The 15,211-nt window shown below is 45.6% G+C and overlaps 1 protein-coding gene across 2 annotated transcripts in view; it reads right to left on the bottom strand.

Annotated features, from left to right (window-relative positions):
* Positions 1 to 7,326: 7,326 nt before the first annotated feature.
* The window catches only part of KATNAL2 (katanin catalytic subunit A1 like 2), a 92,052-nt gene continuing 84,167 nt past the window's right edge, over positions 7,327 to 15,211 (bottom strand). For both annotated transcript variants that reach the window (XM_040336740.1, XM_040336735.1), the window contains 2 exons: positions 9,442 to 9,544; positions 7,327 to 7,696 (listed from right to left, as the gene is read on the bottom strand). In XM_040336740.1, the coding sequence (XP_040192674.1) occupies positions 7,557 to 7,696; positions 9,442 to 9,544 (243 nt within the window). In that variant the 3' untranslated portion in view covers positions 7,327 to 7,556. The remainder of the gene's footprint in view (positions 7,697 to 9,441; positions 9,545 to 15,211) is intronic.

Here is a 15,211-nt window from a genome sequence, read left to right on the forward strand (position 1 = left end):
TATTAGGTGATGTGCATCTCTGTAATGAGAAGGTGTGTGGTCTAATGACATCAACACCCTATATCAGGTGTGCATAATTATTAGTCAACTTCCTTTCCTTTGGCAAAATGGGTCAAAAGAAGGACTTGACAGGCTCAGAAAAGTCAAAAATAGTGAGATATCTTGCAGAGGGATGCAGCACTCTTAAAATTGCAAAGCTTCTGAAGCGTGATCATCGAACAATCAAGCGTTTCATTCAAAATAGTCAACAGGGTCGCAAGAAGCGTGTGGAAAAACCAAGGCGCAAAATAACTGCCCATGAACTGAGAAAAGTCAAGCGTGCAGCTGCCAAGATGCCACTTGCCACCAGTTTGGCCATATTTCAGAGCTGCAACATCACTGGAGTGCCCAAAAGCACAAGGTGTGCAATACTCAGCGACATGGCCAAGGTAAGAAAGGCTGAAAGACGACGACCACTGCACAAGACACACAAGATGAAACGTCAAGACTGGGCCAAGAAATATCTCAAGAATGATTTTTCTAAGGTTTTATGGACTGATGAAATGAGAGTGAGTCTTGATGGGCCAGATGGATGGGCCCGTGGCTGGATTGGTAAAGGGCAGGGAGCTCCAGTCCGACTCAGACGCCAGCAAGGTGGAGGTGGAGTACTGGTTTGGGCTGGTATCATCAAAGATGAGCTTGTGGGGCCTTTTCGGATTGAGGATGGAGTCAAGCTCAACTCCCAGTCCTACTGCCAGTTTCTGGAAGACACCTTCTTCAAGCAGTGGTACAGGAAGAAGTCTGCATCCTTCAAGAAAAACATGATTTTCATGCAGGACAATGCTCCATCACACGCGTCCAAGTACTCCACAGCGTGGCTGGCAAGAAAGGGTATAAAAGAAGAAAAACTAATGACATGGCCTCCTTGTTCACCTGATCTGAACCCCATTGAGAACCTGTGGTCCATCATCAAATGTGAGATTTACAAGGAGGGAAAACAGTACACCTCTCTGAACAGTGTCTGGGAGGCTGCGGTTGCTGCTGCACGCAATGTTGATGGTGAACAGATCAAAACACTGACAGAATCCATGGATGTCAGGCTTTTGAGTGTCCTTGCAAAGAAAGGTGGCTATATTGGTCACTGATTTGTTTTTGTTTTGTTTTTGAATGTCAGAAATGTATGTTTGTGAATGTTGAGATGTTATATTGGTTTCACTGGTAAAAATAAATAATTGAAATGGGTATATATTTTTTTTTGTTAAGTTGCCTAATAATTATGCACAGTAATAGTCACCTGCACACACAGATATCCCCCTAAAATAGCTAAAACTAAAAACAAACTAAAAACTACTTCCAAAAATATTCAGCTTTGATATTAATTAGTTTTTTGGGTTCATTGAGAACATGGTTGTTGTTCAATAATAAAATGAATCCTCAAAAATACAACTTGCCTAATAATTCTGCACTCCCTGTAGTACATCAATGATGTGCCCCAGCCTCTCACCTCAATTTAAGACCCCTACAGGTCTAGTAGCGCTTCTGTTCTAATAATCTCAGATATCCGAAGCAGCAGGCTCTTTTCCTGGGAACATCCAGCCAGATCAAATGTATTTCAATGATGGAAAGGACACTCCACTGCACGTGTTACTCTCCTTTAACAACTTATCCACCGCGCATCGGGTCCCCAGTGACATGGCGCGCCCCCTAGTGGCTTGGAAAAACGCGACGTCATACGACGTCCACCCAGAACAATAGGGTCTGCCTCCCGCCGTCATTTGACGGCGGGAGGCAGACCCTATTGTTCTGGGTGGACGTCGTATGACGTCACGTTTTTCCAAGCCACTAGGGGGCGCGCCATGTCACTGGGGACCCGCGATAGCCACCGGGCACCCGTGTTTGCCCAGTAACTGAGCAGGACCGTGGATCTGTGTGTGTAAACACACAGATCCATGTCCTGTCAGGGGGAGGGGACCGATGGTGTGTCCCTTGTACATAGGGACAACCATCGGTCACCTCCCCCAGTCACTCCCCTCCCCCCACAGTAAGAATCACTCCCTAGGGAACACATTAACCCCTTGATCGCCCCCTAGTGTTAACCCCCTTCCCTGCCAGTCACATTTATCAGTAATCAGTGCATTTTTATAGCAGGGATCGCTATAAATGTCAATGTTCCCAAAAATGTGTCCGATATGTACGCCACAAATACGTCACGATAAAAAATCGCTGATCGCCGCCATTACTAGTAAAAAAAAATATACCAAAAATATGTAGAAGAATACGTATCGGCCTAGTCTGAGGAAAAAAATTGTTTAAAAAAAAATTGGATATTTATTATAGCAAAAAGTAAAAAAAGTGTCCCTCTTCTTTTGTTTATAGCGCAAGAAATAAAAACAGCAGAGGTGATCAAATACCACCAAAAGAAAGCTCTATTTGTGGGAAAAAAATGATAAAAATTTCATTTGGGTACAGTGCGCAATTGTCATTCAAAGTGCGACGGCGCTGAAAGCTGAAAAATGGCTTGGGCATGAAAGTGCCCTGTAGGCAAGTGGTAAATATCCTCCACTCTCCTCCATTATATGCTCACATGCAATATAAAGAGATATCTAAAACCGAAGTGGTCAACTTCACATAAATCAAGGACTTCCGGTCTCGTCTCATCCACAACCGGAAGTGATGTCACCTGGCTCTCCCCGACGCGTTGCGTCACCGATCACGTGACTTTATCAAAGCTCACACTGGTTGATTTCACACTTTGATTCAGATTGTTTTTTGCACAAGCACTTTATGACTTTTGTTTGGTGTTTTGGGGAATTATTATCATCTATTGTATTATTGATATTGCATTGTCACTTTGGAGTAAGCGCCACATTATTTACATTTATCACTATCTGGAAACACTTTTTGATGTTGGCAGCCACTCATTGACTTTTTAACACATTTGGTTTGCGCATTAGTATCTTTATTTATTGTGACAGCCAATCACTATGATCACACGAGCAGAGAAGAGTTAAAGAGAGACTCAAATTTCAGATGTTTTTAAATCGGGTAAATAATACACAGCACCCCAGTGAAGTCTTTCTGTAAACTTTCTCCTCGATTCTTTTAGAGCAGGGGTCCCAAACTGGTGGCCCTCCAGCCGTGGCAAAACTACAATTCCCACGAGGCATTGCAAGGCTGGGAGTTACAAGTATGACTCCCACAGGCAGAGGCATGATGGGACTTGTAGTTTCGCAACAGCCACCGGTTTTAGAGTCTTGGGTACTATGCAGCTGTGGAGCGGGTCATGCCTCTCACATGTGAAGGGGGTTTCGGGTATTTAGCATAGGAAAGACGAATGAGACCTCATGGATTTATATGGGGCTGGGAACAAGGTAAGGCCCTAAACCTCCATAAGAGGTGAGCAGCCCCAACGGATCTCTAGAGCTACTAGGATAATTAAACAGAATGGGCTAGATTCACATAGACTTCCGACGGCGTATCAGTAGATACGCCGTCGTAAGTCCGAATGCGTCGCCGTCGTATCTATAAGCGTATTCTCAATCTGAGATGCGCTTATCTGTTGCTAAGATACGACCGGCGTAAGTCTCCTAGGCCGTCGTATCTTAGCTGCATATTTACGCTGGCCGCTAGGGGCGTGTACGTCGATTTACGCCGAGAATATGTAAATGATCAAGATACGCCTATTCACGAACGTACGCACGGCCGTCGCATGTAAGATACGCCGTTTACGTAAGGCGTTTTCAGGCGTAAAGATAAACCACCAAAAAGATGGCGCAGCCAATGTTAAGTATGGACGTCGGACAGCCGTCGAATTTCACGTCGTTTGCGTAAGCCGATTCGGAATGGGGCTGGGCGTAGGTTACGTTCACGTCGAAAGCAAGGAGTATTTGCGACGTGATACTGAGCATGCGCGCACATGCGCCGAACGATCGGCGCTTCATTTACATGTATGGTAATGAATCGTGAATTCATTACCATACAACACGCCCCCTACCTGCCTATTTTGAATTAGGCGGGGTTACGCTGGGGCCATTTGCACTACGCCGACGTAACTTAGGAGGCAAGTGCTTTGTGAATACAGGGCCATATTCTCATAGAAGTTACGATGGAGTATCTCAGGATACTCCATCGCAACTCCCTTTTTTGGCCCGTGTATCTATGCGACTGATTCTTAGAATCATTTTCGCATAGATACACTTAAGATCCGCCATCTGTAAGTCACTTACACTGGCGGATCTTAAATGTAATGACGCCGGTCGCCGCTAGATGGCATTTACGTGAAGGACTCATTTGCGTATGCAAATGATCCTTCTACGCCGATTCCCGAACGAGTTTAGTCCTGCTATATGAGGAGTAAGTTTCCGCAAGTCCCACGTAGGCCATGTTACGGATGGCGTCGGGTCCGCGTCGTGTTTTTTCGTCGGCTACGTCGTTTCCGTAAGTCGTTCTTGAATACGACTTTACGTCAATGACGCACACGTCGGCGTCATTGACGTTTTCCGCCGAGAACTGGAGCATGCGCACTGGGCTTTTTGAAGCCCGGCGCATGCGCAGTTCATTAGAATCGGGGGCGCGCTTAATTTGAATACAAGCCGCCCCCTTGGAGATCCGCCAGGCTACGCCGGGGCATTTACACTCCGCCGTCCCAACTTATGGAGCAAGTGTATGGGGAATACAACACTTGCTCCTGTAAGTTGGGACAGCGGAGTGTAAGTGCCTTAAGCGCAGCCCACGGATTTTTAGAGAGAATATGGGCCACAGTACTTGCCTCACTATGTTACGTCGGCGTAGTGCAAATGGGATGCGCTACGCCAACCTAAAGATAGGCGGCTGTACCTGAATCTAGCTAATTCTGTGGAGCCATTTGGTGTAGATTAAAGTTGTAAAAGCACAAGGTTTTTACCCTCATGCATTCTATGTTGGGGGCACTGGTCAAGGAGGAGGAACCAGGAGCGTCGGTAGGGGACCCAAGAAGAGGAGGAATGGGGCTGCTCTGTGGAAAACCACAATACTACTTTAACTCACCAGGGCTAGGAAGGGTGGGATTTAATTCATTGGAGTACAGCTGTACATAAGGAGTAAAACTTGTCATAGGAACACATATCCTCCCAACATGACTGTGTGGGGGGGGGAAAAGACCCAATCAGTTTGAAAAAATTGTCAAGTCACCTTTGTGTTGTCTGAAATAGGTCATTTCAGGGCTGCCCTACCACCGCTACCTCTTTTTCTTCACAGAAATATGTATGTTTGGATGAGCCAAGCAAACATGTACATAGGACAACTGTCTGATGGATGAGCCTCTGTACCTGTAGCCATTGTCCTCATTGACAAGTCAGGTTCAAAGGATTGCCCCTGACAACGACAGATATTGGAAGTAAATGTTATTCAGTCTTGAGTTTCAATTCAATAAAACAAATGCAAACCTCTAACAATAACTGTCTCTTATTTGCTTCCATTTGATCTGCGAAATATGTCATTGAAGGTGATTTAGTGTTTGAAAATAAAAAACGCTGGTTGATCCTTCCTGAAATGTCATGAGCTGATAATGTGCTCTCCGCCTGTCCTGCACGGTCATCAGTTACAGCGTTCCCAGCTATCTCTAATGCCGCGTACACACGATCATTTTTCGGCATGAAAAAAAATGTAATTTTTCAGCATGTCCAAAAAACTAAAGTTTTCCCAACTTCATCATTAAAAACGATGTTGCCCACACACCATCGTTTTTAAAAAATGCTCTAGCAAAGCGCAGTGACGTACAACGCGTACGACGGCACTATAAAGGGGAAGTTCCATTCTGATGACGCCATCCTTGGGGCTGCTTTAGCTGACTCCTTGTTAGTAAAAGACGATTCGCGCTTTTTTTGTCTGTTACAGCGTGATGAATGTGCTTACTCCATTATGAACAGTAGTTTTACCAGAACGAGCGCTTCCGTCTCATAACTTGCTTCTGAGCATGCACGGATTTAAAACATCGTTTTAGCCCACACACGATCATTTTTAACAACACGAAAAACGACATTTTGAAAAACTAAGTGAAAAAATGCAGCATGTTCGAATTTTTTTTTTTGTCGTTTTTCAGAAGCCAAAAAAACGATGTGAAGCCTACACACGATCATTTTAAATGACGTTTTAAAAAATGACGTTTTTTTTCATGCCGAAAAACGACCGTGTGTACGCGGCATATGGCTAAATTCACACCTGAACGCTGCATTTTTTTTCGATTTCTTTTCGCGTTTTTGAGCATTTGTGTACAGCATTTTTAAATTAGCCAATATAAAAAATATAATCTGTTTCATCATTTGTTGCTATGTTTTTCAGCTTTTTCACATGGTTTTATTTATTTTTGTAAGTGATTAATTTATTATTTTACTTATTTATGTATTTTGTTAGCTTAGGGGTTAATATTAGGGTTAAGGTTTGAAGTTGTTTTTTTTATTTTTTTATTAATAATTTATTTATCTATTATTTAGTTATTATTTATTGTGGGAAAAAAAAGCTCAAAAGCATGCGAAGAAATGAAATTAAATGTTAAAAAAATTCTCTAATCATGCATTTCCAAGGAACAAAAAAAAAAAAAAAAACGCTTCAAAAATGCACCAATCTGCCTGATTCAAAGCTCCGGAACTTTTTTGAGCTTCAGGTGACTTGAAGTGGAGATGTGAACCAACTCCATAGAGAATACGTGATGATTTTTTCTCTTCCAGCATTTTGGAGTTTCGAGGTTCAAGCTACAAAACGCTGAGGTGTGAATAGGGCCTAAGAGCTACAGAACCCCTCCCCTCTGTTTATATTATGAAGAAAAAAAAAATACATAGATGTTCTATATCCCTGCTTCAGGGTGACAATGCTGCTCCATCATTTATGCAATGTGTGCTCAACCTGTGGCCCTCCAGCTGTTGCGGGAACTACAACTCCCATCATGCCTCTGGGAGTCGTGCTTGTAACTGTGAGCAGCTTGCCATGCTTCATGTAGTTTTGCAATGGCTGAAGGGCCACAGGTTGATCACCCATGATTTATACAGTATAGAGAGTGAGCGTTGTGTTATTGGCAGGATCACAAGATGAGAATTAAAGAAAGGGAATCCTAAAATAAGAAAACAAATGAAGCCACCACATCCAAGGACTGGAAAACTGCAATATATACAATCTTTGTCTTTTGGGTTTCGTTGTGCTTTCATAACCAATCCTTTCAGCAACGGGGCTAATGAGAACTAAAAATTCTAGTCACGTGGCTAAAATTGATCATCGTAATGGCAAATAACACATTCATCATAGCTTAGTGAATTCAGCAAATGTAGTACTTTGCTTGCTTCCACCTTCCAAATGTCCACTTGTTTTAGCCAGGGCACCCAGGAAAAAAATAACCTCTTTATTAGCTTCAGTGCAAAATATGCCACAACAAACACATTAACTAAAACGTCAGAAGTCTTGGGTGTTTGTGCCACAAGGAATGTATAAAAACCGGTATAAAAAAAGATACCGGTTATCGTCTATATTAAAAGTTGCATTGGTTGCAGTAACAGAAGTGTCCAGAGGGGGGCAGTCTGTTCTTTGCTGGTGATCAAGTGAAGTGTTCATCAAACAGATTCAAATTCCTTCTGCCAGTCGCTGTATTTCTGAGCCAGGCTCCTGGCGGAAGGCTTGGTGTGCGCTAAAACCTCCAGGAAGTCCGATGTGGTGACCGTGTCCAACCGAATCACAGGCATGTCCTTGTTACCTGAAGAGATGAGCACAGGTTAAGTATGGAAATACTACCTGGATAGGAAGTACAGCATGCATGGATAAGAAACGGTTGGGAGAAAGTATTTTAGAACTTTCCAGTTTTGACCCAGAAGCTTGGAATTTGTCGTCATTAAATATTTTATTGTATCAGATTTTTTTTATGTCTCCTTATTACACTTTCAATACTAGTATGCTCTGAAAACAGCAGTCAAGACCAAGTTGTCAATTGCCTAGTGTTAGGCCTAAGTATGAGGATGTCTGTTTGAGGATAAGCCTTCATTTAAAGGGGTTGTAAAGGTAAAAAAAAAAAAAAAAAAAATCCCTAAATAGCTTCCTTTACCTTAGTGCAGTCCTCCTTCACTTACCTCATCCTTCCATTTTGCTTTTAAATGTCCTTATTTCTTCTGAGAAATTCTCACTTCCTGTTCTTCTGTCTATAACTCCACACAGTAATGCAAGGCTTTCTCCCTGGTGTGGAGTGTCGTGCTCGCCCCCTCCCTTGGACTACATGAGAGTCAGGACGCCCACTAACACACAGCTCCTTTCTCTATCTGCAACGTAGAGAGCGTCCTGACTCTCCTGTAGTCCAAGGGAGGGGGTGAGCACGGCACTACACACCAGGGAGAAGGCCTTGCATTACTGTGTGGAGTTACAGACAGAAGAACAGGAAGTGAGGATTTCTCAGAAGAAATAAGGACATTTAAAAGATAATGGAAGGATGAGGTAAGTGAAGGAGGACTGCACTAAGGTGAAGGAAGCTATTTAGGGGAAAAAAAATTCCTTTACAACCCCTTTAGAGACATCTGAAGACAGAACTACATTTGAAGATCATAAAACGGCAAACCGTCGCTTACCTTATATCATTTACCGGCGATGTGAGGTGCGGTGCTCTCGTAAACCCAGCATCCTTATAAATAGATAAATCTGGCACCAACTTCCAAGACACACACAGTACTTTATTTACAACAAGATAAAACAGAACAATGTATCCTCCACGCTCACACGTTTCTACCCTTAGCGGGCCTTAATCCTAGCACTGGGAGGATCCAATTTAAAAAGTGTAGAATAAAACTAATCATGTTGTAAAACAGATACATAATGAAGTAACTGATATCACCTAGAGCAGTCACCAGATTGGTTACAAAATGTAAAAACAATGTAATCAGCATAATGATACAAATATAACAAACTTTGACAGACAATACAAAAAGCAAACGTTTTTAAATTGGATCCTGCTGTGACCTACCAATGCTATGATTAAGGCCCGCTAAGGGCAGAAACATGTAGGATACATTGTTCTGTTGTATCCAGTTCTACATTATTATTATTATTTCAGGTACTTATATAGCGGCGTCAGTGGACAGACCCGTGTTTGAGGGCGTCAGTGGACAGACCCGTGTTTGAGGGCGTCAGTGGACAGACCCGTGTTTGAGGGCGTCAGTGGACAGACCCGTGTTTGAGGGCGTCAGTGGACAGACCCGTGTTTGAGGGCGTCAGTGGACAGACCCGTGTTTGAGGATAGATCTACATTTGAGGACGTCAATGGACAGACCCACGTTTGAGGATAGATCTACATTTGAGGATGTCAATGGATAGACCCATGTTTGAGGGCGTCATTGGATAGAAAATTCTCAGTTATGGCAAGGTGTATCCAGAGTGGACGTGCTTCCTAAAGAGATGAGAGTAAAATATTTCAGTAGGAGTTTGAATTTCCCCAGTCTGGTACATTTGATCGCTTACCTGGCTGGTGATTTTCTAGTGCATCAAATATTTTCCTCACAGGCCTCATAGCTGCCTCTTTACACACTAGTTTAATGTCTGATCCCGAGTAACCGTCAGTCTCCTGAGGACACAAAATTATTTTCATTTTGGTTAAAGTGACTCTCTTGACTTGTGCTTGTAAGGAAGATTACATGACAGCTGATGGAAGAAGTCAGATCACAAAAAGAGAGGGTAGAGGATTAATAGAGAAAGGCTAATTTCTGGAACTTTTAAAGTGGACCTGGTGTGTTATAGGTAACATTTATAAATATTGTGCCAAAGTAGCACCCTGGGCTTGGGCACTTCTCTTCTGTAGCCTCAAGCTGTACATCTGCAATGTGATATAATCTAGGGCACTGCTGCCTCTGACTGATAATCTCATCAGATTTGAGGTGAAATTTGGTGATGTCACTACTTTGCTGCTCACTGTTCTCTTTGCTGGAGGCTTTGACAGGAGGAAGCAAAGCCCTGCTGTTAGCAAGATGGTGCCTACACAAGGGATACATTGCAGAACATGGCAAAGGTAAATCATTAGGGTGGGTTCACATATATGCAAATTGGATGAGGGTTTCCCTGAGGTCAGGTGAGTGTGACCAGCTCGCAATGGAGCCTGTTCACACAGGTCCGGGGCGGCCATGGTCTGGATTGCATAAGGGTCCTGTGCATGTTTGGGTCCGGTTTAGGTGCGAATTGAGGAAAAAATGCAGACCCGAGTCACACCAGAACCAGTGAACAGACACGCACTGGACCCCAGGCATGAACCTGCGGCCACACATATGTGCACCCCGTTTTAGTGGGGAAAATAAATCAGCTGGAGATGGACCACAAGCAATACTGGTGACTAGTCCTTTGCCCTCTGTCTGCCCTTTTTTTTTTTTTTGGCACAGCTTTCACAGTTTATATCTCTTTTAAGTGTTATGTGCCTAGTGGGCCAAATCCTAACTCGGTTTGTGAGTGTCGTCTCGCAAAACGAGCAGGATTCAGGCCAAAGCGGTGTGCAGTACCGCGTTTGGCCTGGGGTGGGGAGGCGCCGAAGTCGAGCCCCGCTGATCGCCGCCGTTTGGAAATGCTCGGAAAGACATGGAAATACTCCGTTTTCGAGGTGTCCTCAGGCCTTTTCGGGTGCTTCCCAGTCTCTCTGGCCGCATGGCATTGAAGTCAATGTGGAACAAATTATTTTAGTTTCAGTTGACTTCAATAAGGAAACTCGCTTTGATATGCGAGTACTTTGGATTAGGAGTAATCCGAGGATCCACTGTACAGTATATTGGTCACAAATGTCTGGAACACCTCACATCTTCTCTATGGTTGCAGCACAGGAGCCCAAAATGCTGACAAAAATTGTTCCAAACCCCTTGCTACCTGATTGGGTCACTTGTTAGGTAAACCAAGGCTTGACAAATTTGCTTTGAATTTAAGAGCTAGCTAAAAAAGTTAGGAGCCAGTTTTTTATAACTAACAAATCTTACATGTGGAACATGTTTCCGAATGTGAACTTATCCTTTAACCTGTCCGCTGCCGTTTTTTGCATTTTTTTGTACACGTTTAAAAAAAAAAATCACACTGCATTACATCCTTTCCTAGCCTCCGTGGAAACTGTCAATGGAGACCCGGAAATTATGTCACACGTCATTTCTGGGTCAACAGCTAGAAGGGTAGGAGAGCCCCCTCTACCCGGCGGCACTCGCCGTGCCAGTCCCAGGCCCGCAGATGGGCAAGCGGAGCCCTGGATACATGGCGGGAGGGGGGTATGCACAGGGTGTGGTGGAGGGGGGGCATTTGGGCGGTAGCAATGGCAATCTGGCACCTCGGGTTTGTTGAACCCTGAGGTAAACCCCCATAAAATTGGACATTTTGGTAACTTTACAAGTCAGAGTAATACATTCATGACATGACAAAATACAAAAACATGTAAAAGAAAAAAGAAAAGGGATCGTATTATTAAAAGGAGTTCCTGTCTGGTGACTTTTCCTAGGCTCAGATGCCGTCATCTGTTGCAGGCAGGAGAAAGTATTATCTCAACTTCCTCACCGGAGTGATTAGAATGTACATTTTGTACTGCAGACAATCACTCCGTTCAAGGCTCTCCTACCCCTGCTCCAACAACAGATGGGTGCTGGCTCCAGGCAGATCCATTCTCAATATTCCAGCAAACAAAAATTAGAGAAGCCACTCTCCTTCTAAAAGCCCAGAGTAAACTTTAATTGGCAAATCCAACTGCTCCTCTAACAAGTTTCACTCCGCTAGGAGCTTAAAGGAGAAGTATAGCCAAAGCTTGTTTGGCCGTACCACTGTGGATCCTGTGACCGTTTTCAGCAGAGAGCGGGCTGAAGTCCCCTCTCTGCTAACGTCACAAAGTCGGTTCAGGTCCCTGGACTGGCACCCAGCTCAGCCTCTCAACAAGCCACTGAGAGCCTAAGCCAGCTGCTCCTGCCCCCTCCACAGCCCAGCGCTCCAGTGGAAGAGCAGAGAGCCGCTGACTGACAGCTCGGTTCTCAGTGTGGAGCGTCGGCGGACGGATGCTGCATCCACCTAGGCAGTGGCGGTGAGTCCATAAGGGCGCCGCCCCTTCTCTCCAGGCACCTCCTCTATGACCAATGGATAGATTCATGCATAGCATGAATCTATCCATGGCTGCCGCTGATACCCCCTATTCAGGTGCCCGGACCCTTTTTGGGCAGCTGAATTACAGCGGCGGGGGGGTGTTTTTTAAGCACCTGATTAGAGCCATTCGCTCTTCTAACATTGAACTGTCTCTCCGCCAATCAGTTGCTCGGGTCTGTTATCTGTCACCTGATTGGCTGAAACGACAGACGCTGTGATTGGACGCCTGCCAGGCGTCTAATCGCCTATAGGAGAGGATAAGACCCATGCCATGGAGGACACCGCTCTCCCCACTGAGACAGGGTAAGTGTCAGGCAGATGGCGAGCAGGTGGGAATCACAGTGGCAGCATTTGATGGGCACAGTGGCAGCATTTGATGGGCACAGTGGCAGCATTCGATGGGCACAGTGGCAGCATTCGATGGGCACAGTGGCAGCATTTGATGGGCACAGTGGCAGCATTTGATGGGCACAGTGGCAGCATTCGATGGGCACAGTGAGGCTACAATTGATGTTTTTTTTTCAGAATTCTTCAGTTTATTTGTGCCCCCCAAAAAAATTTGAGCACCAGCCGCCACTGCATCTAGGTAAGTATGAATCCAAAAAAACACAAAACCCATACATCTCTTTTAATTGTACACTCTACGATTAGGCTCCTAGTGTAGTGAAATGTGTTAGCGGAGAAGGAGGATTAGCAAATAAAAAAATGTACTTTTAGAAGGAGAGCGGCTTCTCTCTTTTTTGTTTGCTGGGATATTGTGATTCTGTATCCAGTCACGAGGTGGGAGAATAAAGCAGGGGATAATCTTTGTCAATCATGTGTGTACACAGCCAAGAACTGCACATGCCCCAGGATTTACATGATTGTGTCATCTTAGTTAACACCTTAGTGAAGGCAAATCCACTTTGCACTAAAAGTGCACTTGGAAGTGCAGTTGTTGTAGATCTGAGGGGGACATGCAAGAAAAAAACAAAAAAAAAAAACATAATTTTTGCTTGTAAATGATTGGATGATAAAATCAGCAGAGCTTCCCCTCATTTCAGATCTTCACCTCAGATTTACAGAGACTACATTTCCAAGTGCACATGTATTTCAGAGTGGATTTGTCTTTAGTAAATCAACCCCTTTGTGTCCCTAGATCAGGCATGTCCAAATTCCGGCCCGCAGGACAATCGCAGCCCACGTTCCGGTTTTGAACGGCCCCCCTGGTTATTTGGACATATATATCTTTTGTGGCCCCCCAACGATCTCCCAGCCCTGGGGCCTCAAAAGATATATAGGTTGGCTGCCTTCCAGGAGACAGGATGAGTGCCATACATACAAGAGGAGAATTTACTGTTTACGGGCGGCCTCTGTAATAGGAGACCCGTCTCCGACTCTGCCATTGGACGACTGTTCTGTCCATCAAAGGAGGCAGGACTTTCTATTAAAGAGGCCGCCGTGTAAACAGGAGATTCTCCTGTAGGTAATCTTTGGCGCTCGTCCTGCCCCCTCCCTGTCCCCCCCAAGGCTGCAGATGAATGGGCATCAATCGGGCTGCAATGGTGGGGGCATTCCTGGCAATGGTGGGTGCTGCATTACTGGCAATGGTGGGTGCTGCATTCCTGGCAAATGGGGGCATGAGGCAATGGTGGGTCTGCAGATGGGGACTGACCCTTATTTTGCTTTACAGTTCTTTATTTAAAATTAGGGTTGTCCCGATACCACTTTTTTAGGACTGAGTACGAGTACCGATACTTTTTTTCAAGTAGTCGCCGATACCGAATACCGATACTTTTTTTTAAATGTGTCCCCAAATGCAGCGATGTCCCCCCACATATGCAGCCATTGTCTCCCCCCATGCAGCCATTGTCTCCCCCCATGCAGCCATTGTCACCCCCCATGCAGCCATTGTCTCCCCCCATGCAGCAATGTATCCCCCCATCCAGCCATTGTCACCCCCCATCCAGCAATGTATTCCCCCATGCAGCCATTGTCACCCCCCATGCAGCCATTGTCACCCCCCATCCAGCCATTGTCTCCCCCCATCCAGCGTCTCCCCCCATGCAGCTATTGTCTCCCCCCATCCAGCCATTGTCACCCCCCATGCAGCCATTGTCACCCCCCATGCAGCCATTGTCACCCCCCATGCAGCCATTGTCTCCCCCCATCCAGCGTCTCCCCCCATGCAGCCATTGTCACCCCCCATCCAGCCATTGTCACCCCCCATCCAGCCATTGTCTCCCCCCATCCAGCGTCTCCCCCCATGCAGCCATTGTCTCCCCCCATGCAGCCATTGTCTCCCCCCATCCAGCGTCTCCCCCCATGCAGCCATTGTCTCCCCCCCATCCAGCGTCTCCCCCCATCCAGCGTCTCCCCCCCATGTATCCAGCGTCTCCCCCCCATGTATCCAGCGTCTCCCCCCATCCAGCGTCTCCCCCCCATGTATCCAGCGTCTCCCCCCATCCAGCGTCTCCCCCCCATGTATCCAGCGTCTCCCCCCATGCAGCCATGTCCCACTTACCTGCATCCCCGCTGCCGCCGACTGTGTCATACGCCGGGAACATTACAACTTTGAATCGCTGTAATGATTGGCCCTGCGTATAGACACTCCCCCTCGCTCGGGATTGGACAGTTCACCCGAGCGAGGGGGAGTGTCTATGCGCGGCGCCAATCATTACAGCTATTCAAAGCTGTAATGTTCCCGGCGTATGACACAGTCGGCGGCAGCGGGGATGCGGCGAATGGCGGCGGGATGCGGCGTCACGGCGGCGGCGGGGGGGAAGTATTCTATTTGGGTATCGGTGGTATTTGCGGGAGTACGAGTACTCCCGCAAATACTCGGAATCGGTCCCGATACCGATACTAGTATCGGTATCGGGACAACCCTATTTAAAATGTATGTTTTTTTTACGCCAATAAATACGGTATATCCAAATAACACGCCCAAGCTCATCTCTTTACTCACACACAGCCACAAAGGCAAGAGAATTCTTGTTGGGCGATGTATTAGTTGCTCGGAGGAACACACTTAGACCGAATTTTAATGGTTCAAAGAATGTCAGGAAAAATGTTCGGCCCTCACGCATGTTCACTTCATCAAATCTGGCCCTCTTTGAAAAAAGTTTGGACACCCCTGCCCTAGATGATGCCTGAACAAAGATGG

The sequence above is a fragment of the Rana temporaria genome, chromosome 1, assembly GCF_905171775.1.
Source record: "Rana temporaria chromosome 1, aRanTem1.1, whole genome shotgun sequence".
In the NCBI taxonomy this organism is placed as follows: Eukaryota; Metazoa; Chordata; class Amphibia; order Anura; family Ranidae; genus Rana; species Rana temporaria.